General features: G+C 39.0%; 1 protein-coding gene across 14 annotated transcripts in view; it reads right to left on the bottom strand.

Moving 5' to 3' along the window:
• Positions 1-16377: 16377 nt before the first annotated feature.
• Positions 16378-23276, bottom strand: part of LOC148003321 (sulfotransferase 1C2A-like) — a 30101-nt gene continuing 23202 nt past the window's right edge. For 9 of the 14 annotated variants that reach the window (XM_087568023.1, XM_087568028.1, XM_087568024.1 and 6 more), the window contains 4 exons: positions 20022-20148; positions 19365-19459; positions 19052-19232; positions 16378-17438 (listed from right to left, as the gene is read on the bottom strand). In XM_087568023.1, coding sequence (XP_087424149.1) covers positions 17326-17438; positions 19052-19232; positions 19365-19459; positions 20022-20148 — 516 coding nt within the window. In that variant the 3' untranslated portion in view covers positions 16378-17325. The remainder of the gene's footprint in view (positions 17439-19051; positions 19233-19364; positions 19460-20021; positions 20149-23276) is intronic. The other 5 variants (XM_087568033.1, XM_087568036.1, XM_087568035.1 and 2 more) reach the window with 1 other exon arrangement.

Here is a 23276-nt window from a genome sequence, read left to right as displayed (position 1 = left end):
CCTCAGCTGTGAATTCTTTGTTTAGCTCTGAACCCCATTTTTTAATAGGGTTATTTGTCTCCCTGCGGTCTAACTTCTTGAGTTCTTTTTATATTTTGGATATAAGGCCTCTATCTGTTGTAGGATTGGTAAAGATATTTTCCCAATCTGTTGGTTGCCGTTTTGTCCTAACCACAGTGTCCTTTGCCTTACAGAAGCTTTGCAGTTTTATGAGATCCCATTTGTCGATTCTTGATCTTAGAGCATAAGCCATTGGTGTTTTGTTTAGGAATTTTTTTCCAGTGCCCATGTGTTCCAGATGCTTCCCTAGTTTTTCTTCTATTAGTTTGAGTGTATCAGGTTTGATGTGGAGGTCCTTGATCCACTTGGACTTAAGCTTTGTACAGGGTGATAAGCATGGATCAATCTGCATTCTTCTACATGTTGACCTCCAGTTGAACCAGCACCATTTGCTGAAAATGCTATCTTTTTTCCATTGGATGGTTTTGGCTCCTTTGTCAAAAATCAAGTGACCATAGGTATGTGGGTTCATTTCTGGGTCTTCAATTCTATTCCATTGGTCTATCTGTCTGTCTCTGTACCAATACCATACAGTTTTTATCACTATTGCTCTGTAATACTGCTTGAGTTCAGGGATAGTGATTCCCCCTGAAGTCCTTTTATTGTTGAGGATAGTTTTAGCTATCCTGGGTTTTTTGTTATTCCAGATGAATTTGCAAATTGTTCTGTCTAACTCTTTGAAGAATTGGATTGGTATTTTGATGGGGATTGCATTGAATCTGTAGATTGCTTTGGGTAAAATGGCCATTTTTACTATATTAATCCTGCCAATCCATGAGCATGGGAGATCTTTCCATCTTCTGAGGTCTTCTTCAATTTCTTTCTTCAGAGTCTTGACGTTCTGATTGTACAGATCTTTTACTTGCTTGGTTAAAGTCACACCGAGGTACTTTATATTATTTGGGTCTATTATGAAGGGTGTCGTTTCCCTAATTTCTTTCTCGGCTTGTTTTCTTTTGTGTAGAGGAAGGCTACTGATTTATCTGAGTTAATTTTATACCCAGCCACTTTGCTGAAGTTGTTTATCACCTTTAGTAGTACACTGGTGGAACTTTTGGGATCACTTAAATAAACTATCATATCATCTGCAAATAGTGATATTTTGACTTCTTCTTTTCCGATCTGTATCCCCTTGACCTCCTTTTGTTGTCTGATCGCTCTGGCTAGAACTCCAAGAAGTCTATTGAAATAGTAGGGAGACTGTGGGCAGCCTTGTCTAGTCCCTGATTTTAGTAGGATTGCTTCAAGTTTCTCTCCATTTAGTTTAATGTTAGCAACTGGTTTGCTGTGTATGGCTTTTACTATGTTTAGGTATGGGCCTTTCATTCCTATTCTTTCCAGGACTTTTATCATGAAGGGGTGTTGAATTTTGTCAAATGCTTTCTCAGCATCTAATGAAATGACCATGTGCTTTTGTTCTTTCAGTTTGTTTATATAATGGATCACGTTGATGGTTTTCCGTATATTAAACCATCCCTGCATGCCTGGGTTGAAGCCGACTTGATCATGGTGGATGATTGTATTTGATATTAGAATGGCTTCTCCAGCTTGCTTCTTCTGACCATTTGCTTGGAAAGTTATTTTCCAGCCTTTCACTTTGAGGTACTGTCTGTCTTTGTCTCTGAGGTGTGTTTCCTGTAGGCAGCAGAATGCAGGGTCCTCGTTTTGTATCCAGTTTGTTAATCTATGTCTTTTTATTGGGGAGTTGAGGCCATTGATGTTGAGAGATACTAAGGAATAGTGATTATTGCTTCCTGTTATATTCATATTTGGATGTGAGGTTATGTTTGTGTGCTTTTCTTCTCTTTGTTTTGTTGCCAAGACGATTAGTTTCTTGCTTCTTCTAGGGTATAGCTTGCCTCCTTATGTTGGGCTTTTCCCTTTATTATCCTTTGTAGTGCTGGATTTGTAGAAAGATATTGTGTAAATTTGGTTTTGTCATGGAATATCTTTGTTTCTCCATCTATGTTAATTGAGAGTTTTGCAGGATACAGTAACCTGGGCTGGCATTTGTGTTCTCTTAGGGTCTGTATGACATCTGTCCAGGATCTTCTGGCCTTCATAGTTTCTGGCGAAAAGTCTGGTGTGATTCTGCTAGGTCTGCCTTTATATGTTACTTGACCTTTTTCCCTTACTGCTTTTAATATTCTTTGTTTATTTTGTGTGTTTGGTGTTTTGACTATTATGTGACGGGAGGTGTTTCTTTTCTGGTCCAATCTATTTGGAGTTCTGTAGGCTTCTTGTATGCCTATGGGTATCTCTTTCTTTAGGTTAGGGAAGTTTTCTTCTATGATTTTGTTGAAGATATTTACTGGTCCTTTGAGCTGGGAGTCTTCACTCTCTTCTATACCTATTATCCTTAGGTTTGATCTTCTCATTGAGTCCTGGATTTCCTGTATGTTTTGGCCTAGTAGCTTTTTCTGCTTTACATTATCTTTGACAGTTGAGTCAATGATTTCTATGGAATCTTCTGCTCCCGAGATTCTCTCTTCCATCTCTTGTATTCTGTTGGTGAAGCTTGTAACTACAGCTCGTTGTCTTTTCTTTTGATTTTCTATGTCCAGGGTTGTTTCCGTGTGTTCTTTCTTGATTGCTTCTATTTCCATTTTTAATTCCTTCAACTGTTTGATTGTATTTTCCTGGAATTCTTTCAGGGATTTTTGTGTCTCCTCTCTATGGGTTTCTACTTGTTTATTTATGTTTTCCTGGAATTCTTTCAGGCATTTTTGCGATTCCTCTCTGTAGGCTTCTACTTGTTCTCTAAGGGAGTTCTCCACGTCTTTCTTGAAGTCCTCCAGCATCATGATCAAATATGATTTTGAAACTAGATCTTGCTTTTCTGCTGTGTTTGGATATTCCATGTTTATTTTGGTGGGAGACTTGGGCTCCAATGATGCCATGTAGTCTTGGTTTCTGTTGCTTGGGTTCCTGCGCTTGCCTCTCGCCATCAGATTATCTCTAGTGTTACTTTGTTCTGCTATTTCTGACAGTGGCTAGACTGTTCTATAAGCCTGTGTGTCAGGAGTGCTGTAGACCTGTTTTCCTGTTTTCTTTCAGCCAGTTATGGGGACAGAGTGTTTTGCTTTCGGGCGTGTAGTTTTTCCTCTCTACAGGTCTTCAGCTGTTCCTGTGGGCCTGTGTCTTGAATTCACCAGGCAGGTCACTTGTAGCAGAAAAGTTTGTCTTACCTGTGGTCCCGAGGCTCAAGTTTGCTCACGGGGTGCTGCCCAGGAGCTCTCTGTGGCGGCAGCAACCAGGAAGATATGCGCCGCCCTTTCTGGGAGCTTCCGTGCACTAGGGTTCCAGATGGCGTTTGGTGTTTTCCTCTGGCGTCCGAGATGTGTGTGCAGAGTGCAGTTTCTTCTGGTTTCCCAGTCGTGTCTGCCTCTCTGTATGTTTAGCTCTCCCTCCCACGGGATTTGGGTGCAGAGAACTGTTTATCCGGTCTGTTTCCTTCAGGTTCCGGGCGGTGTCTCAGTCGCAGGGGTCCTGCCGCACCTGGGCCCTCCCCTACGGGAACCCAGAGGCCTTACACAGTTGCCTCTTGGGCCAGGGATGTGGGCAGGGGTGGGCAGTGTTGGTGGTCTCCTCCGCTCTGCAGCCTCAGGAGTGCCCACCTGACCAGGCGGTGAGATCTCTCTCACACGGGGTTTGGGAGCAGAGAGCTGCTGCGGGCCGGGATCCGCGGGTCGCATTTGCTTCTTTTTGTTCTAGAACTTTTAGGTGTGCTGTCAAGCTGCTAGTGTATGCTCCCTCCAGTTTTCTTTTAGAGGCCCTCAGATCTATGAGTTTTCCACAGCACTGCTTTCATTGTTTCTCATTAGTTTGGTTATGTTGTGCCTTCGTTTTCATTAAATTATAAAGTCTTTAATTTCTTTATTTTTTCCTTGACCAAATTACCATCGGGTAGAGTGTTGTTCAGCTTCCATGTGTATGTGGGCTTTCTATCATTTTTGCTCTTATTGAAGGCCAGCTTTAGTCCATGGTGATCTGATAGGGAACATGGGATTATTTCAATCTTCTTGTATCTGTTGAGTCCTGTTTTGTGTCTGATTATATGGTCAGTTTTGGAGGAGGTACCATGAGGTGCTGCAAAGGTGGTCTATTCTTTTTTTTTTTTTGGATGAAATGTTTATAGATATGTTAAATCCATTTGGTTCATAACATCTGTTAGTTTCTCTGTGTCTGTTTAGTTTCTCTTTCCATGTTATGTCCATTATTAGAGTGGGTTGATGAAGTCTCCCACTATTATTGTGAGTTGCAATGTGTTCTTTGAGCTTAGTAAAGTTACTTTTATGAATGTAGGTGCACTTCCATTTGTGCTGCAAGGTTATAGCAGGGTATTACCTAGCATGGTCCATTAAATAGCAGTGTGCTTTGGGTGGCAATGAGATGACCTTTGTGTCTAGTAGGGCCCCAAGAAATGGTTCAGTATGTGGGGTTATGGAGGGTGCCTAACAACTGCTGATACACAGTTCATGTAGAACTGCATGGTTGGTGAACAGAAAGGCTTGTCATAGAGTATGTTACGTGGGGCTTTGTGGGGAAATATTCAGCTGGTTCTAGATGAGCAATACATTTGAGGAGATGGTTTTGGGTGATGGGACTTCAAGCTGGGGCAAATACTACTAATGGTATTTGAGCAGAGCAGCTGGAGGACATATGTGTCAAGTCCTGACTTGCTGGTATGTATTGAATAGAGTGGTGGAGAGAGAGGCATCCATACCTGATACATTGTAATGTTTGTGGAGTTTTGGTATGTGTTTGTGTGTGCGTGGAAAAAGGTCTCAGTTAAGACCTAATATCTAGAGGTATATGTGGTATAGGGCCACAAGTATTTGCATGGGCTGGTACCTATAGTGTTGGAGCTGTGCTGTGACCAGCAGAGCCTGGTAACTTGAAGTCTTTGTGGGGGAGCAGGAGGATGTCTGCACGGGTTGATAACTAGCAGTGTGTATAGAGAATTCATAGGACACGTGCAGCTCTAGGCTTTCTGTTTTCTAGGAGAAGCAGCATTGAGACACTCAAGCTACAGAATGTTCCATGTCTTTCCCATCTTTTACCTCACTCTTCTACTTTCCTGAGGTATTTGGAAGTCAAAAGCAAAGCTAACAGTAAGAGCTGGTAGGGACAACATTCTTCTATCCCACATTCTTGTGGAGAAATCTTGGAAGTAGATAAGGGAGTCTTGAGTGTAAAACAGCAGTAAACACAGCACATCTGCCTGTCTGCCAGGGCATTCCCTTGGTACTGCTAAGTAGTAAATCAGTATCTTGGCATAGGATAGGAAATTGTGGCACCTGGGTGTTGCAGTGATGAGGCTCACTCTAGATGTCCTAAGGAGGTGTTTGAACAAGCCAGGCTCCACATTCTGTATTTTCTTGTCTGGTAAATGCAGAGCTCCTGTGTCCATAGTTCACCTTTTCTGTGTTATGTTGTTACTGAATAATCCTCTTCACAACGTCACAGTTAGGTAATTCTCTTAGGTAACTTTTATATGAACACTATAGTGTTTAGATTTTGGGACAGTGTAATATTGGTGACAGTGTTCATTATTTCAATGGCTTTCCTACTTGCTTTTTTATGCTTCTTTTGCAACCCTTGTGGATAAACAATGTTATCTGCCTTGATTTGCCTGTGTGCCTTTGACAGAACTAGCTGACTTGAATTAGGTGATCTGTTGCTGGTTTTTGTGGTCAATCTCATGTGTTCAGTCTTTGTTCCTTCCTTGTAGCACTTTCTGTTTCTTGGAGGCTTTGTGTGGAAAGTGCTAGAACCAGAAGTGCAGGGTCTTGAGGAATCTTTTCTGCCCTCTTCCAGTAATTTGTTACATTTGGTATTTGAGCATCAAACTAGATTTGGCTCAGTCTATAGATGAAGTGCAAAAGTTCCCTCATGTTAACAACTTTATATTTCTATCAACCAAGTGTCAAAGTTTTCTTAATGACAATTTACGTAAGTTATGTTGGGATTCTTGAATACTTCAGTATTTAAATAGAATTTTTCAGTGAGAAATTGTCTAATAGGATGACCTCCAGTTCACCCTCTTCAGCTTAGTTGTAGCCAGGCATAATTGGACCATGGACATTGCCTTTCTCAGATCTAGTCTAGAGGCCCAACAGATGTGCGTTCCCTTCTCAAGACTCTACTGAGACACGTTCCTCATCTGATAAGGCCAGTTTCCTTCGTAATCCAAGAGGACATAGATGACCGTCCTGCACTGTAGAAAGCATGAAAATGAATTGGGGATCTCATCTCCTGAAAGGCTTTCACAGGGGGTCTGTTATCTCCAGATACTGCTGAGAAGTGAGGATGGTAGTCTATAGGTAGATGATGGAATAGAAACCATTTCATTGTTATTCACAACATGTCTTTCTGATCCTGTGTAGAGCCTCTATGATCCTTTAAAGGTCATGCAATGGCCTGCTGGTCTCCCAGCAGAAGGGTGGTGTGACATGTTATCCTCCATCTCTTGACTAGTGCTGAGTGTGAAGGTCCTGAGATTGGGAAGTGGAAATGAACTTCAGGATGTGGTCAGGGACCTACAAGAGAAGAAATATTATGGATCAATGAAGAAGCTGGCCAAGAGTTGCACATTCCCCAAGCCCAAGACCTGTAACCCTGGCAGATAACAGTAGGCTTATTTTTTTTAGTGGAATCAGGACTAATGAGCCAGATATAAAATTTAGTGTCTTCCAGTGTGACAGTCGCTACAATGACATCATTATTGTCTCTTCTGTCACCTCTGACTACAAGTTAATGATTTCTCACGGATGCCCTGTTACTTTCCAGAAATCAGGCCCTAGAAGCAAAGGAGGTAAAGAATTTCTCACCAAAATGTCTAAACATATGCACCTAATTCTTGCACGACAACTCACATATGTTTACATGAGACTAAATGCATACATGCTGAAAGTAAACCTCCACAATAGCATATGTCCAAAAGAGTCTGAAAATATTAGAAGAGAAAGGACAGCCAATGAGAGATCTGGATTTGGCCTCTGAGTCTCCAAAGAAGCCAGGTGCACTGGTCACATATGGTCAAAAGGTTTACTGGGTAGAACTTAAAACACTGTCCCAACCAAAACTGATCTGTCCAAAAAAGCAAGGTACAGAGCATCTCAAGGACTCAGTTTTGTCTTCTATGAGGTGAATACCTGTGGAATGTTTTGAGATGATCTTTGTGAAAACCCTGCTACAAATAGCTGGACTGACTGCCCCTGCTCCTATTCCCTCCAGCAGATAGGGAAGGAAGGATGTACTGGATGTGGGGTCCTGGTACTCATCTGATTTCTCTCCTATCGGGTAAAAGTCTACATGGACCAATGCTCCTCACTGAGTAGCAAGGGTACACAAAGTCCCCATCAGATTTATGCATTTCATTTCTTGCTATTGAAATATATCATCTTAGAGACATTTAGCTGGATCTGGAGCCAATGATTCATGCTGGTGAATTATGTCAAATGCTTTCTCAGCATCTAATGAAATGATCATGTGGGTTTTTTCTTTGAGTTTGTTCACATAGTTGATTATGTTGATGGATTTCTGTATATTGAACCATTCCTGCATTCCTGGGATGAAACCTCATTGATCCTGATGGATGATCATTTTTATGTGTTTTGGGATTTGGTTTGCGAGAATTTTATTGAGTATTTTTACATCAATATTCATAAGGGGAATTGGTGAGAAGTTCTCTTTCTTTGTTGGGTCTTTGTGTGGTTCAGGTATAAGCTTAATTGTGGTTTCATAGAAGGAATTGTATAGTGTTTCTTCTGTTTTTATTTTGTGAAACAGTTTGGCCAGTATTGGTGTAAAGTCTTCTATGAAGTTCTCATAAAATTCTACACTAAACCCATCTGGTACTGAGCATTTTTTGGTTGGGAGATTTTTAATGACTGCTTCTATTTCTTTAGTTGTTTTGGGCCTGTTTAGATGATTTATCTAATCCTGATTTAATTTTGGTACCTGTTATGTATCTAGAAAATTGTGTATTTCATCCAGATTTTCCAGTTTTCTTGAATATAGGGTTTTGTAGTAGGATCTGACGATCTTTTGAATTTCCTCAGAATCTATTGTTATTTCTCGTATGTCATTTCTGATTTTGTTAATTTAGATACACTCTCTATGCCCTTTGTATAGTCAGGCTAAGGGTTTATCTATCTTGTTGATTTTCTCAAAGAACCAGTTCCTGGTTTTGTTGACTCTTTGTATAGTTTGGTTGATTTGAGCCCTGAGTTTGATTATTTCCTGTCATCTACTCCTCTTGGGTGTATTTGCTTCTTTTTGTTCTAGAGATTTTAGGTGTGCTGTCAAGCTGCTGGTGTAGTCTCTCTCCTGTTTCTTTTGTAGGTACCCAACTATGAGTTTTCCTTTTAGCACTGCTGTCATTGTGTCCCATAAGTTTGGGTATGTTGTGCCCTAATTTTCATTACATTCTAAAAAGTTTTTAATTTCTTTCTTCATTTCTTCCTTGACCATTGAGTAAAACATTGCTCAACTTCCATGTATATGCAGGCTTTCTGTCGTTTTTGTTGTTATTAAATACGAGCCTTAGATTATGGTGATAACATGTATGGGGTTATTTCAATCTTCTTGTATCTGTTGAGGCCTGTTTTGTGACTCAGTATATGGTCAGTTTTGGAGAAAGGACCATGAGGTGCTGAAAAGAAGGTATATTCTTTTGTCTTAGGATGAAATGTTCTATAAATATCTGTTAAATCCATTTGGTTCATAACTTCTGTCAGTTTCTGTATGTCTGTTTAATTGCTCTTTCCACGATCTGTCGATTGATGAGAGTGAGGTATTGAAATCTGCTACTATTAGTTTGTGAGGTGTAATATGTGATTTGAGCTTTAGTAAGGTTTGTTTTATGAATGTAGGTACCCCTGCATTTGGAGCATACATATTCAGGATTGAGAGTTCATCTTGGTGGATTATTCCTTTGATGTATATGAAGTGTCCTTCCTTATTTTTCTGGATGACTTTCAGTTGAAAGTCGATTTTATTCAATATTAAAATGTGTACTCCAGCTTGTTTTTTGGATTATTTGCTTGGAAAATTGTTTTCCAGCTTTATACTCTGAAATAGTGGCTATCTTTGTCACTGAGGTGTGTTTTCTGTATGCAGCAAAATTCTGGTTCCTCTTTCCATATCCAGTCTGTTAGTCTATGTCTTTTTATTGGGGAATTGAGTCCATTGATTTGGAGAGATATTAAGGAATACTGATTGTTGTTTCCTATTATTTTGTTGTTAGAGGTGGAATTATGTTTGTGTGTCTCTCTTCTTTTAGTTTTTTACTTTTTCTAAGGTGTAGTTTCCCTCCTTGTTTTGGAGTTTTCTAACTCTTATCCTTTGTAGGGCTGGATTTGTAGAAATATATTGTGTAAGTTTGGTTTTATCATGGAATATCTTGGTTTCTCCATCTATGTTAATTGAAGTTTTTGCTGGATATAGTTGCCTTGGCTGGCATTTGTGTTGTCTTAAGTTCCATATGATATCTGCCCAAGATCTTCTGGCTTTCATAATCTGTGGTGAGAAGTCTGGTGTAATTCTGATTGGTCTACCTTTATATGTTAGTTGACCGTTTTCCCTTACTGCCTTTAATATTCTTTCTTTGTTTTGTGCATTTGATGTTTTGACTATTATGTGATGGGAAGAATTTCTTTTCTGGCCCAATCTATTTGGAGTTCTGTAGGCTTCTTTTATGTTGATGCTTATTGCATCTCTTTCTTTGGGTTAGTGAAGTTTTCTTCCATAATTTTTTGAAGATATTTACTGGTCCTTTTACTTGGGAAGCTTTGCACTCTTCTATACCTATTATCCTTTGGTTTGATCTTCTCATTGTGTCCCGGATTTTCTGAATGTTTTGGGATAGGAGCTTTTTGCATTTTTCATTATCTTTGACAATTGTGATGATGTTTTTAATGGTATCTTCTGCCCCTGAGATTCTCTCTTCTATCTCTTGCAGTCTGTTGGTGATGCTTGCATCTGTGGCTGCTGATCTCTTTCCTAGGTTTTCTATCTCCTGGATTGTCTTCCTTTTTGCTTTCTTTATTGTTTCTAGTTTCATTTTTAAATTTTGGATGATTTTGTTCAATTCCTTCACTTGTTTGTATTTTAAGGGATTTTTGTGTTTCTTCTTCAAGGGTTTCTACTTGTTCTTCTTGTGTTCTGTATGTCTTTAAGGGAGTTATTTGTGTCCTTCTTAAAGTCCTCTATCATTATGAGATCTAATTTTAAATCCAAATCTTTCTTTTCCGGTGTGTTTGGATACTCAGTATTTGCTTTGGTGGAAGAACTGGGCTCTGATGGTGCCAAGTGTACATCTAAGTCTTGATACATGGAATAGCTTGATGCTCTGTTGCTTTAAGAAAAACTGGCTAGAAGTAAGGAAGGTGAGAAAAAAGAGTTTATTTCATCTCACAAGCTAGGCTATCATGAAGGAATGCTTACACAGTAACTTTAGACTGGAATGAAGAGGAGAACATGGAGTTACATTGGTTGCTGCCCTGCTTTCCATATTGTCCGGGTGTGCTTTAGAGAAACCAGGACCTCCTGCCAAGGGGTGGCACACACATTTGGCAGTACCCTCCATATCAGTCATGAATTAAATGCTCCACAGACCTGCAAAAAAAAAAAAAAACAATCTGATGGACATAATTCCTCGACTGGGGTTTCTTATTCCTGGTGACTCTAGTTTGTGCCATGTTGACAAAAACTACCCAGCACATATATTAAAGTCATTGTTTGTACATCCTCATACTGCCATTCTTCCTGATGTCTAACTCCTCACCGAAACCAACCAACCAACCAACCAAATAACAATAAAATACCATGTAGTATACATTTTTATTCATTAACAATTTGTGTTTAGGGATTATTAATTATGAATAATGGAAATTAACATTCTCCTAAAATGAAGTCTTTTTTAAGATTCATCTCTATATGATTTACTTAGTAAATCATCACAGGAGTCATTCATTTGACTCCTAAGCTCTTTTTAAAAAATATTTATTTATTTACTTAATTGATTTTATGTTTCTTGGATATTTTATGTATTTACATTTCAAGTGTTATCTCCATTCTCCTTCTCCCACATCCCCTCCCCACTCCTCTTGCCTCTTTGAGGATGCTCCCACTCCCACCCACCCACTCCAACCTCTCTTGGTGACCAGTATGCTCAGGAAAAATGCCACATTTGGTGTTGTGCAGTTTGGCGGTCGGGAGAAAATGATCCACAAGGTGCAAGGTTTTAGTTGAGGATGATACCCCAGTCTCTTCCACAAATTGAGATAGGAATATCTTTGACAATTCTGGGTAAGATCTTTTTGCCTGAGAAGTGGTTGTTTTAGGGGCATAGCTGAATGCAAGGGCATGGCTGGCTAATGTGGAAGTTCAGGGTGCTGGAAAGGGATGTAGCCCTGTGAAAAGAATGGGACCTCAGGACTGTATGGGGTCCATGTGCTCATCTGGAAGGGCGAGTGAAAAAGATTTATGTTTCTAGGACTGTAATACCTTTTTACCTATCTCATAGTGACCTGAGGTGCTGAGCCATGGGTCCTTTTCAGAATTTGCCTGCACCCGCAGTGGAGCCTAGGGATGTGTAACCCAGCTCCTCACCTGGTCCAAGGTCTAGTATGCATCCCCAAAAACTTAAACCTGAGGGGCAGTTGAGAGGAAACACTGGAGGGCAGAGACCCCAGAATGAGTCTACATGGGGGTAGACTGAAAATAGTAGATTGTGATTGAGTGATTTATTTGACATTTTAAAACTGTGGTCTTATTATACCTTGTTCATAGTAAAAATATTATACAATTATTTTTGCTAGAGGATTTTACTCTCTATTTGCAATGTAAACAACACATTGCAAATGTGGAATTAGTTAAAATGCTGGCAGCTCATGGTATAACGTGGGTTTCTTGTGTTGGCTAGTGTTTGCACAGAGCTGTGAAACCTGTGGCAGTTATTTTCTAGAGTGGCATGGCACTTTTTAATTAGAATATTTTCTCTCTCTGTCTCTGTCTCTGTCTTTGTCTCTCTCTCTCTCTCTCTCTCTCTCTCTCTCTCTCTCTCTCTCTCTCTCTCTGTGTGTGTTCTGTGTGAGTTTATCCACATAATTTATAGATTTTAAATCTGTAAACCACGAAGTCTGGAGAAGGCTGGACATACATACAGGACACATGCCCTTTCTTGACATGTACAACACAGACTTTGTCTTAAACTATTGTCCAAAGACTTCTTTTACAGCTTAGAAGAGCATTTAAATCATAGAGGTAATGTAATTGAATAAATAGTAATCATTCAAAAAGAGCAAAATCAAGAGGCTTGTGAGCCCAGTTTTAAGGGAAGTTATAAACCATATATTAAGGACATATTTTGAATAGACACAATTCACAAACATAGCCAATAAGAAGACAGATTTGGAGAGAATAAACAATAGATATATTTGCGAGTTTTCCAATAAAAATATAAACTGGATAGAATTAATCTTCTCCCCTATATAGCTTTTGTTTTAGCTTCTTTCTGAATTTTCTGAACATGCCAGAAAATTATTTGGCCATGTTATGTTCATTTGGCATTCATTTCTATGTTTTGGGATTTTTACAATTTATACTGTCGTGGGGGCACCAATGCCAAGGCAGACATTTAGAAGTCAAAAGACAATTTTTTAGAAGTTGTTTTCTTCTTCCATCATGAGGGTTCTGAGAATTAAACTCAATTTCTGGGAATTGACCTCAGTTCTGGGAATGATCAGCTTTGATAACAAATACCTTACATTTATCCTGACATGAACCTTTATCTTAGACGAGGTTGATATTCCAGATGGAGAATAGTGTTATGTCCCAGATACAAAGCATGCTCAGTGATATTTTGTGTCTCTTTCATGTTTTTCATAAGCCTCAAATATTTCAAACTACTTCCAGCACCATGCTACTTTCTTAGATAAGTTGTTCCTGGAGAGAATACCTATATCTTTTATGCTTGTTCTTTCAGAATTGTGTGCTCTCTAGTGTCTTTTTCCCCATGTCAGTTATCCAAATAATTTTACTGATGTGCTGTGCAATCTGGAAAATGTTAACAAGTGTACTGATTAAACAAAATTGCAAGTGTTGGGACTAATACAAGCTTTTGAAGATTGTGGTAGAGGTGTCCTCTTTAGAAAAGTGCTGAACAAATTTGAATTGGATTTTCAAGCAAACACCTGTATATCTGGAAAACACTGCTGATTTTTAGTAGATTTGTTGAGGGCTTTGTACAAATTGGGCTATGGAGATTGTATAGTATTTGTTGTTTAAGCATTGGGGGTGTAAATTCCCATTCCCAGGACATACAGAATAATCCAGTAACCTTAGTGCTCTAGGGCATAGAGAAGAGTACATGTGGGGAGACCCATGGATCCAGCTGCATATGTAGCAGAGGATTGCATCGACTGGTATCAAAAGGAAGAGAAGACCTTTGTCTTGTGAAGGCTCATTTCCTAATGTAGAGGAATGCCAGTGTAGTGAAGCATAGTGGGTGGATGGGAAGGGGAGCATTAAGAGTGATGGCAAAGGGGTTGAACTGGGAAAGGGCATAACTTGAAATTTAAACACATAAAATATCCAGTAAATAAATGAAATTTAGAAAAAGAAAATTATTTTTTAAAAAGATTTTCCAATTTTGTGGAGTGCAAGTTTTTAATATATTTCCTTATGATTCCCTGGATTTTCTCAGTTTCTGTTGTTATCTCTCTGTTTTCATTTCTAATTATGGTACTTTGGATATTTTCTCTCTGTCTTTTATTTAATTTGACTAAGAGTTTTGTCAATCTTGCTGATTTTGTCAAAAAATCAACCTTTTGTTACATTGATTCTTTGTATTTGTTCCAATTTTATTTACTTCAGCCCTGACTTTGGTTATTTCTTGCCATCTCCTTCTTTTGGTTGTGATTTCTCTTTTATTCTATAGCTTTTAGGTATGCTCACAGTTTCTAATATAGCAGCTCTTAACAACCCTGTGAAGCACTTAGTTCCTCTGAGAACTGTCTTTATTGTGTCCTTTAAGTGTGAACATGTAGAGTAACCATTTTCATTCAATTCTAGAAAGTGTTTAATTTCTTTCTTAATTTCTGGCTTGACTTCTTTTCATTCAGTAGTGACCTGTTCTTTTGCCATGAGTTTGTAAAGCTTTCTGTCTTTTAGTTTTTTGTTTCATTTTTCTATTGTTGGTATCCGGCTTCTCTTGTGACAGTCAGAAAGAATGTAGAGAGTTATTTCAACTTTCTTGTATGTGCAGACTTTGTGTCTAAGTATGTGATCAATTTAGGAGAAAGTTCTATGATGTGGAAAGAAGAAAGTATATTCTTTTGTATTTGAGTGAAACGTTCTGTAAATATTTGTCAGATCCATTTGGTTTTTGATGTCAGCTCTGGTATTTCTTTGTTTAGTTTTGTCTGGATGACATGTCAACTGAGTAGAGTATTGAAGTCTCCTACTATCTGTGTTCTAGGGTCAATATATGAGTAAAGCTGTAAAAATGCTTCTATTATTATTATGCGTTCACGAATGGATGCTAAGAATTGAGCACTTAAACTGAAAATTAAATCAAATAATTAGGAACTAATTAGTTGGCACAGGTAATTTCAAGACAAGAGAGCATTTAGGCTATGTTGTGGCTTCTTCTGAACTCTCTTGTCTACATCTGTGGTGAAAAAGAGCAACTGTTGGATAGACAGATTGGGAAAAAAAATCTGCAGATTACTGACTAGGAAAAGACCAAGTGAAAATTTCAGCTAAGGTATATGCTGAAAAAGAGTCTGTGATTGTTACCTGTAATCCCCTGCTCTGCTGTGGGATGATATGAACATACACTGAGGAAAAACTCCACCTATAGCAGGCCTCAACTTCTGAACATGCAAATTTGTTTAAAAGGTGTCAGTCTGAACTGAGACTGCCACAGAAGGGGATGGATCCCTGATCCTCAACAGTACCCCCAAAATCCAAGAGTAAAGCTGTAACCATGAAGGACAAAAAGCATTGGAGACCTCAAGGTGTTAGTGATACCAGATGTAAGAGAGGTCTGCTAAGGAAGGTTACATGAGCTTATTAATTGGCTCATTCTTAAGCTGGACTGAATCATTTTTACTATCCATTTTTTCTGTACCCAGTCTGTTATCAGTATTTATCATGAGCAGAAATAAATAAATGATTGATAGCAAACAAATGGAGTAATTGAAACTCTTTTATTGAATTTTGTGTATATAGAGACATGCTAGTAAAATAATCATAAGTCAATGCTAGTAAAACTAAAATGTTTATAAACGTTCTAACAGTTACTTAACTACTCTTCTGATGTAATGTTTCATTTACTTGATTAATTCTTGTCTCTAAAAGTAATAGTTAAAAATTGCCAATGTGTAAATTATGAATACAATTGTGTACTTACAAAGCCAACATAATATGTTTTACAATTTATCTCTTTCAAGTTCTGCTATTTTAATTTCTGAATACAAAGGAAACTCCCAGAAGAATAAAGCCAAAAGAGGCTTAAGTTCGACACTATTATGTTTCCAAAGTTTACCTTAAATCTACAGTTAACCAGTAGATGGTTGGAGACCAGAGTCATTCCTTTTATAGGCTAGAGTGACTCTGGGCTCTTATGAACTTAACCCTGACAGGAAGCAGATGTAGGGACTTCAGTTTAGTTTGGATTGTAAGTGGGGACTCTCTACCTAGAGAAACTTTGAATAATTTCAAGACTTAGGAGCAAACAATAAAAATTTACAATACAATTCGGATATAATTTTTTTTATATAATAGACATTGTTAATTAACTGTACACATATGGTTAGATTTCGGCAGTAACCAAGCGATTGTCTATAAGTTCAACAAAATTTCAGACTTTTCTAGTATTTTATAACCACATCATTGGGAATGTATTAGTGAGCTTTCTTTCATTATAACAAGTATCTGGGAAAGCAACTTATAAAGACAGAAGCTTTATTTTAGCTCTTGGGTTTGGAATTTACATTCTGTGGTGAGATGGACAGAATATCATGGTGAGGGTAAATGGCAAAGCAAAACTAACCACCTCATTTTATTGAATTTTTCATGGCCAAGAAACAAGGGAAAGGAAGACCCAGGGCCAGGAGCACTCATTCTCTTCTAGGCCATGTTCCAGTTTCTTAGCTTCCATCCACTAACTTGTACTACACCTTCTCATAGCTCTTGCTGGTAGTAACACATGCTGTGCCCACGTCCTCATCACATGGCCATTGCAGGTTTGAGTGCTAGAAAGCAAATGGCATTCTAGCTCATGCTAGGTACCCTGAGCTCACATATATATCCTGCTCATGCCACAGGCTGCTCCTGCTGATCTCAGCTTAGCAGTGCTGACATCTGCAACTAAAGTGAAAGGGTAAGTGCTGAGAATTTGTGACCCGAAACGTGTTTGCCTTTCCGTCTTCCGAGCCATCGTGCAACATGCTGTGTTCTCCATATTGCCTGGTTACTGGGAGTAAAAGGATGCCCAAGACATGGAGCGAGTGGGAGGTGGAAGGAAGTATGCTGGCAAGCAAATGCAGATGGACTCTGCTAAAGTGGGCAAAAGTACAAGCTGTTCCTCAGAAGAGATGACAGGAGATCAAAACTCAACTGGCTGCAAGTTGAACACCAAGCTTCCATTCTGCTTTTTTCAAGACACAATTTGTGCTTTCCAAAGGTCACCCTCATGCCTTTCTTCTGTTTCTTTTATGATCCAGAACTAGGATTCCGTTTATTAAGATTTGGATTTCTGACATCTCCTTGAAGTCCTTCCCTCAATTTCCTCCTACCAGGTAGAAAATGTTCCAGTGAGCATGTTGCAACAAGTTGTCCACAAACTGAGTCTTCCCACTGTAACCATGAAAAATACCGATTGAGCAGAAAGACATTAGGAATTTCTGTACATTCATTTAGATGATTTCTAATATTTGTGTTTTTGTGCATAAGATAGTTATTTAGAGTTAGAATATAGGCTATACCTCCTAGAAAGATGTCATCATAAAATTTATACTATTCAAGTTTGTTTATTTATTAGCTTATTAAGCCATCTTACTGATTTGTACTGAATAGTGGAGAAAGTATACACTGGACATAATATGATTTTGTGAATTGTAAAGTGATGTCAGTAATAACAGAGTTGGTGTCACAGTCCTTGGCATTTACAGTTTGCTTTCTGATCTTCCTTTGGCTGGATTGAGGCTTGCAGACAGACTCCTGTCCTTGATGTCTATCTTCTCATCTTGATCAGAGTTCCATGCAGAAGTTTAGAGAGGTTCCGTCCATCTTTTGCTCATAGATTTCATCAAACCTCTCATTCTGGGCCACAGTAAAGTGGTTTTTCCAATCACCCACAATTCCTAAAGGACAAAGGCCAGACAAAAGCATCAGTGTGTGGTTGACAGACTGTATCCCTGACTGGAGTGTGCAGTACCCACATTGGTGCTGTCCTGACAGGAGCTCAATTCCTCACCACTTTACCTCTCCTTAATGAGAAGGGGGTTTAGTTGTCTTTGTGCAGGGGCTCTGGCGTCTAAATAAAATCAATCAATTCAATGTGACCCAGAATCTTGGCTCTACTGTGCTACACACACATATTAGGTAGTAACAATTATAAAAATGAAGGAATGGTAGACATATAGCCATACAAGGAGATCTTAAGATGTTATACTGGCCAGAGATCTGGGGCATAAGAAAATACATGTTGTGACACTCCAAGTATATGCCACCTAAGAACAAACAAAACCAACTTACAGTGAGAAATGGGAATATTTTCTTCTGAAGGAAAGATTGCCTGCAAAGGATATGGCAGGATATCAACCAAGCTGGTGGAATTCTTTTTACTTTGATCACTTAGTTTTATTTGTTTGTAAGAATGTATTGAACTGCATCGTTTATTTCTATGAATTGTTTTTAGTAGATTATGTTATTGGAACGAGATTCTATTTTTATTATTTTAAATAATTTTAGAGAGATAATCACTGTAACACTTGTGATTCTTAAAGAAAATTATCCAACTTGATGAACAAGAAATGTTCATTGTAGCATTAATCATAAAAATATGGACACAATATCTATAATAAGAGAAATACTTGGAAGAATAACAGGATATCCATGAGTCCTGTATAGATAGTCATGCGTAGAGGTCAGTATTTCTTTTCCTGGAGGGATAGCTCATATTCTGGTAAGCAAAAGTATGTAAGGTAATCACGGTTTGTGTTAGTGAACAGGTTTCTATCATGGTATTCTTAGTTGTGTTTTTATGGCCAAAGCAAGCAAGCAAAGAAGCAAACACAAGTGAGTGCAGAGAAGAGTGGACATGGATAGACTGGGAAAAAGGGTGCTTCTCAAACCTTACCAAAGTCTAAGAGAGAAAAGAGGGAATACTGCAAGGGCAATGGATTAACTCCTGTGCTGAAAGTAAAAGAAAAAAAGTTCTGCAGCTGTTTATAAAACCTAGTCCTGGTTGCATAGCAGTGGAAAAAAGTGCAGATGTTAATGAGACAGTGGGATGGGTTTCATTCTGTACCTACCTTTTTGGAAAGTGGGTTTACTGAGGATCTGTGTGAAATCATCGAACTGTTGAGTTTTAGAAAGTTATTGAGTATACTAACTTTAAAAAATAACATTCCCCACTTAAAAGTGAATCACCAGGGATAATCAGATTTTTTTTCTTTCAAAATCTAGGAAGCATTAAGGGCCTGGGTCTCAGTAATACATGCTGAAAGTCCTGAAAGTGTCATGAGTCATGATTTGGAGACAGAATCAAACTAGATGTCAGATCTGATGAGTCTAACCGCAGGCAGGGATCCCAAGGAGGTGTGCACCAAGGGGAGTCTGTCTTAGTTATCTGTAAGACTTGCTTTGTAGAGCTTCTTGTACACTAGGAACAAATCTCTAGCTTTCTTAGAATCACAATATGTGGATTGGAGGGGGACTGCCTCAGAATTAGAGATAAATAAGCCCCACAGACCTTTTCTCATGAAAGGGGAAATGGACTGGTCCATGATAGTCTTGGGGATTGTAGAAAAATTTGTCAAAGGATTGTCTTTCATTTTCTCAAATGATGTCTCCAGGACTATTTTATCCACGACCTCTTCATCCAAATTCTTGCCCATGAACTGTATTACCTTCTGGATTTCACGCTTTGGGTCCTGTGAGTGAGGGTAGCATTAGTTGGACTGGAAAAGAGTTTTCACACTATCACATTTTTCAGACATTCCTGTCAGAACCACATTCCTAAAGCAGCTTCCCTGTTCCTGATGCTGAAGAAGTAATTTACTTACCCTCTTCATGTCTTCATAGAAGAGGAAGAGAATCTGGTATCTGTCTCGAATTTCCCACCATCCTTTCACATGGTCAAACCAAGATCCACAACTTACTGTGAAAAACAAGAATTGTTTTCATGGACACAAATCTTCCAAGTCAGGAAATTTGACTTTCCTTTTTTCTTTTTCTTTCTCTCTCTCTTTCTCTCTCTCTTTCTCTCTCTTTCTTTCTTTCTTTCTTTCTTTCTTTCTTTCTTTCTTTCTCTCTCTCTCTCTGTCTCACTCTCTGTCTCTGTCTCTGTCTCTCTGTCTCTCTCTCTCTCTTTCTTTCTTTTTTCTGGCTTCAGGTACATCAGAGAAGGAAAAATTCTGTATTAGATATTTCCCAGCATCACTGAGCTGCTCGATTCTGAGGTCACGTAGTTTCTGTCAGTATTGGGGGCTTTTCTTTAATATGAGAATTAAAGTGGCTTCATATTGATTATGCACAATCACTTGCACCCTGATATTATGACAGGGTCACACAGGCTGAGGAAAGTCTATAGGTCGGGAATCCCCAAATAGAGGCCAGGATAGGAGGCACAGGAAACTCTGGGGGATCAACTGTCAGGGGTTGTTCTCTCAGCTCAGCCTAATCGGGGTAAAACCACAGAGGGACAATGCATTTTTATTTACCTTTTCCATTGATGAAGGTTTCAAAATACTCATTCCAGGTGCCTGGATTGGGGAGCACCTGGCACATTCTGTAGAAGTGGTAGAAGGAAACCATGCAGTCTTTGGCGTTTCGAGCCACATAAAGGTACTTTGGAGAAGAAGAGAGGTGAGTTAAAGGAACACAAATATTGGAACTCCCTAGTTGTCCCTCTGGGTGAGTCCTTTTGGGGAATGCTCAGCTCTCCTGCCCTGGCACTGAGACTCAGCCTAGAGCAATGTCACCAATTATGATACTCCCAGCCCAGCCCTAACTCATTAAAATTTATCTCAATTCTTGATTTCCCTTTTGTTATCAGGGGCAAACTCTTCCTCTACATACTCTGAATCAACTACAGAGCCACTGAGCCTTCCAGAAACCTCAGCCTGATTTCTGAGAAAGCAATTGCTCCACCTGCTGTTTTGGCGTGGAGCAGCACCGTGGATCCTACTTGATATGAGCACACACTTTCTTCCATGATGATCACTTTAAAATCTGTGTGTTTCTACACAGAATAAGCAAACACTAGGTGCATTTCAATAAGGACCCTGTTGGGAGACTTTGTTATCTTGCCCTTGTATTCTCCAAGTAAAAATGCTGCTGTGCACCAATGGAAAGAATTTTCTAAAGTGTCAGATTATTTATTTATTTTTTAATTTAATTCTTGCACTTTGTACTCAGGCTGTCTTTCACCTCAGTATTGACTGACATTTTAGGAGTTTCATCTTTCCTTTTCAGAGATGTGCTTTCCAGCCACATGGCATAACTCTCACCTTTCCTCAGCCCTCATTCATCCCTTTCCAAGTCCATACATTTCTCTATTCAGATGCACACAGTCTGAGGGTTAGGCTCGTTCTGGTTTTTAATTTTCTGTGTTGTTTATATAAATAGTTAAATATGTATATATAATATATAATGTATATAATATATAATGATATATACATATATGTGTAAGCAATTATAAAACACCATTGCTTTATTTGATGATTCAACCTAAAGTCACATCTTCTTTCTTTATGTCATATTTGATACAATGATCTATTTGGTACAGCATTAACATTTTCTTTTTTTGTCACTTTTTTTGTTTGTTTTTTTATTTATTTTTTTTTTAACTTGAGTATTTCTTATTTCCATTTGGAGTGTTATTCCCTTTTCCGGTTTACGGGCCAACATCCCCCTAATCCCTCCCCCTCCCCTTCTTTATGGGTGTTCCCCTCCACATCCTCCCACCATTGCCACCCTCCCTCCAGTAATCACGTTCACTGGGGGTTCAGTCTTAGCAGGATCCAGTGCTTCCCCTTACACTGATGATCTTACTAGGGTATTCAATGCTATCTATTAGGTCAGAGTACAGGGTCAGTCCATGTATAGTCTTTAGGTAGTGGCTTAGTCCCTGGATGCCCTGGTTGCTTGGCATTGTTGTTCATATGGTGTCTCGAGACCCTTCAAGCTTTCCAGTTCTTTCTCTGATTTCTTCAATGAAGGTCCTATTCTCAGTTCAGTGGTTTGCTGCTGGCATTCGCCTCTGTATTTGCTGTATTCTGGCTGTGTCTCTCAGAGGAAATCTACATCCAGCTCCTGTCTGCCTGCACTTCTTTGCTTCATCCATCTTGTCTAATTGGGTGGCTGTATATGTATGGGCCACATGTGTGGCAGGCTCTGAATGGGTGTTCCTCTGTTTCTGTTTTAATCTTTGCTTCTCTATTCCCTGCCAAGGATATTCTTGTTCCCCTTTCAAAGAAGGAGTGAAGATTTCACATTTTGATCACCCGTATTGAGTTTCAAGTGTTCTAGGCATCTAGGGTAATTCAAGAATTTGGGATAATAGCCACTTATCAATGAGTGCATACCATGTGTGTTTTTCTGTGATTGGGTTATCTCACTCAGGATGATATTTTCCAGTTCCAACCATTTGCCTACGAATTTCATAAAGTCATTGTGTTTGATAGCTGAGTAATATTCCATTGTGTAGATGTACCACACTTTCTGTATCCATTCCTCTGTTGAAGGGCATCTGGGTTCTTTCCAGCTTCTGGCTATTATAAATAAGGCTGCTATGAACATAGTGGAGCACGTGTCTTTTTTATCTGTTGCGGCATCTTTTGGGTATATGCCCAAGAGAGGTATAGCTGGATCCTCAGGCAGTTCAATGTCCAATTTTCTGAGGAACCTCCATACTGATTTCCAGAATGGTTGTAACAGTCTGCAATCCCACCAACAATGGAGGAGTGTTCCTCTTTCTCCACATCCTTGCCAGCATTTGCTGTCACCTGAGTTTTTGATCTTAGCCATTCTCACTGGTGTGAGGTGAAATCTCAGGGTTGTTTTGATTTGCATTTCCCTTATGACTAAAGATGTTGAACATTTCTTTAGGTGTTTCTCAGCCATTCAGCGTTCCTCAGCTGTGAATTCTTTGTTTAGCTCTGAACCCCATTTTTTAATAAGGTTATTTGTCTCCCTGCGGTCTAACTTCTTGAGTTCTTTGTATATTTTGGATATAAGGCCTCTATCTGTTGTAGGATTGGTAAAGATCTTTTCCCAATCTGTTGGTTGCCGTTTTGTCCTAACCACAGTGTCCTTTGCCTTACAGAAGCTTTGCAGTTTTATGAGATCCCATTTGTCGATTCTTGATCTTAGAGCATAAGCCATTGGTGTTTTGTTCAGGAAATTTTTTCCAGTGCCCATGTGTTCCAGATGCTTCCCTAGTTTTTCTTCTATTAGTTTGAGTGTGTCTGGTTTGATGTGGAGGTCCTTGATCCACTTGGACTTAAGCTTTGTACAGGGTGATAAGCATGGATCGATCTGCATTCTTCTACATGTTGCCCTCCAGTTGAACCAGCACCATTTGCTGAAAATGCTATCTTTTTTCCATTGGATGGTTTCGGCTCCTTTGTCAAAAATCAAGTGCCCATAGGTGTGTGGGTTCATTTCTGGGTCTTCAATTCTGTTCCATTGGTCTATCTGTTTGTCTCTGTACCAATACCATGCAGTTTTTATCACTATTGCTCTGTAATACTGCTTGAGTTCAGGGATAGTGATTCCCCCTGAAGTCCTTTTATTGTTGAGGATAGTTTTAGCTATCCTGGGTTTTTTGTTATTCCAGATGAATTTGCAAATTGTTCTGTCTAACTCTTTGAAGAAATGGATTGGTATTTTGATGGGGATTGCATTGAATCTGTAGATCACTTTTGGTAAAATGGCCATTTTTACTATATTAGTCCTGCCAATCCATGAGCATG

The sequence above is a fragment of the Rattus norvegicus genome, chromosome 9, assembly GCF_021556685.1.
Source record: "Rattus norvegicus strain SHRSP/BbbUtx chromosome 9, alternate assembly SHRSP_T2T, whole genome shotgun sequence".
Taxonomy (NCBI): domain Eukaryota; kingdom Metazoa; phylum Chordata; class Mammalia; order Rodentia; family Muridae; genus Rattus; species Rattus norvegicus.
The sequence above is the reverse complement of the archived record's forward strand: the minus strand, read 5'-3'. Positions and strand labels throughout refer to the sequence as shown.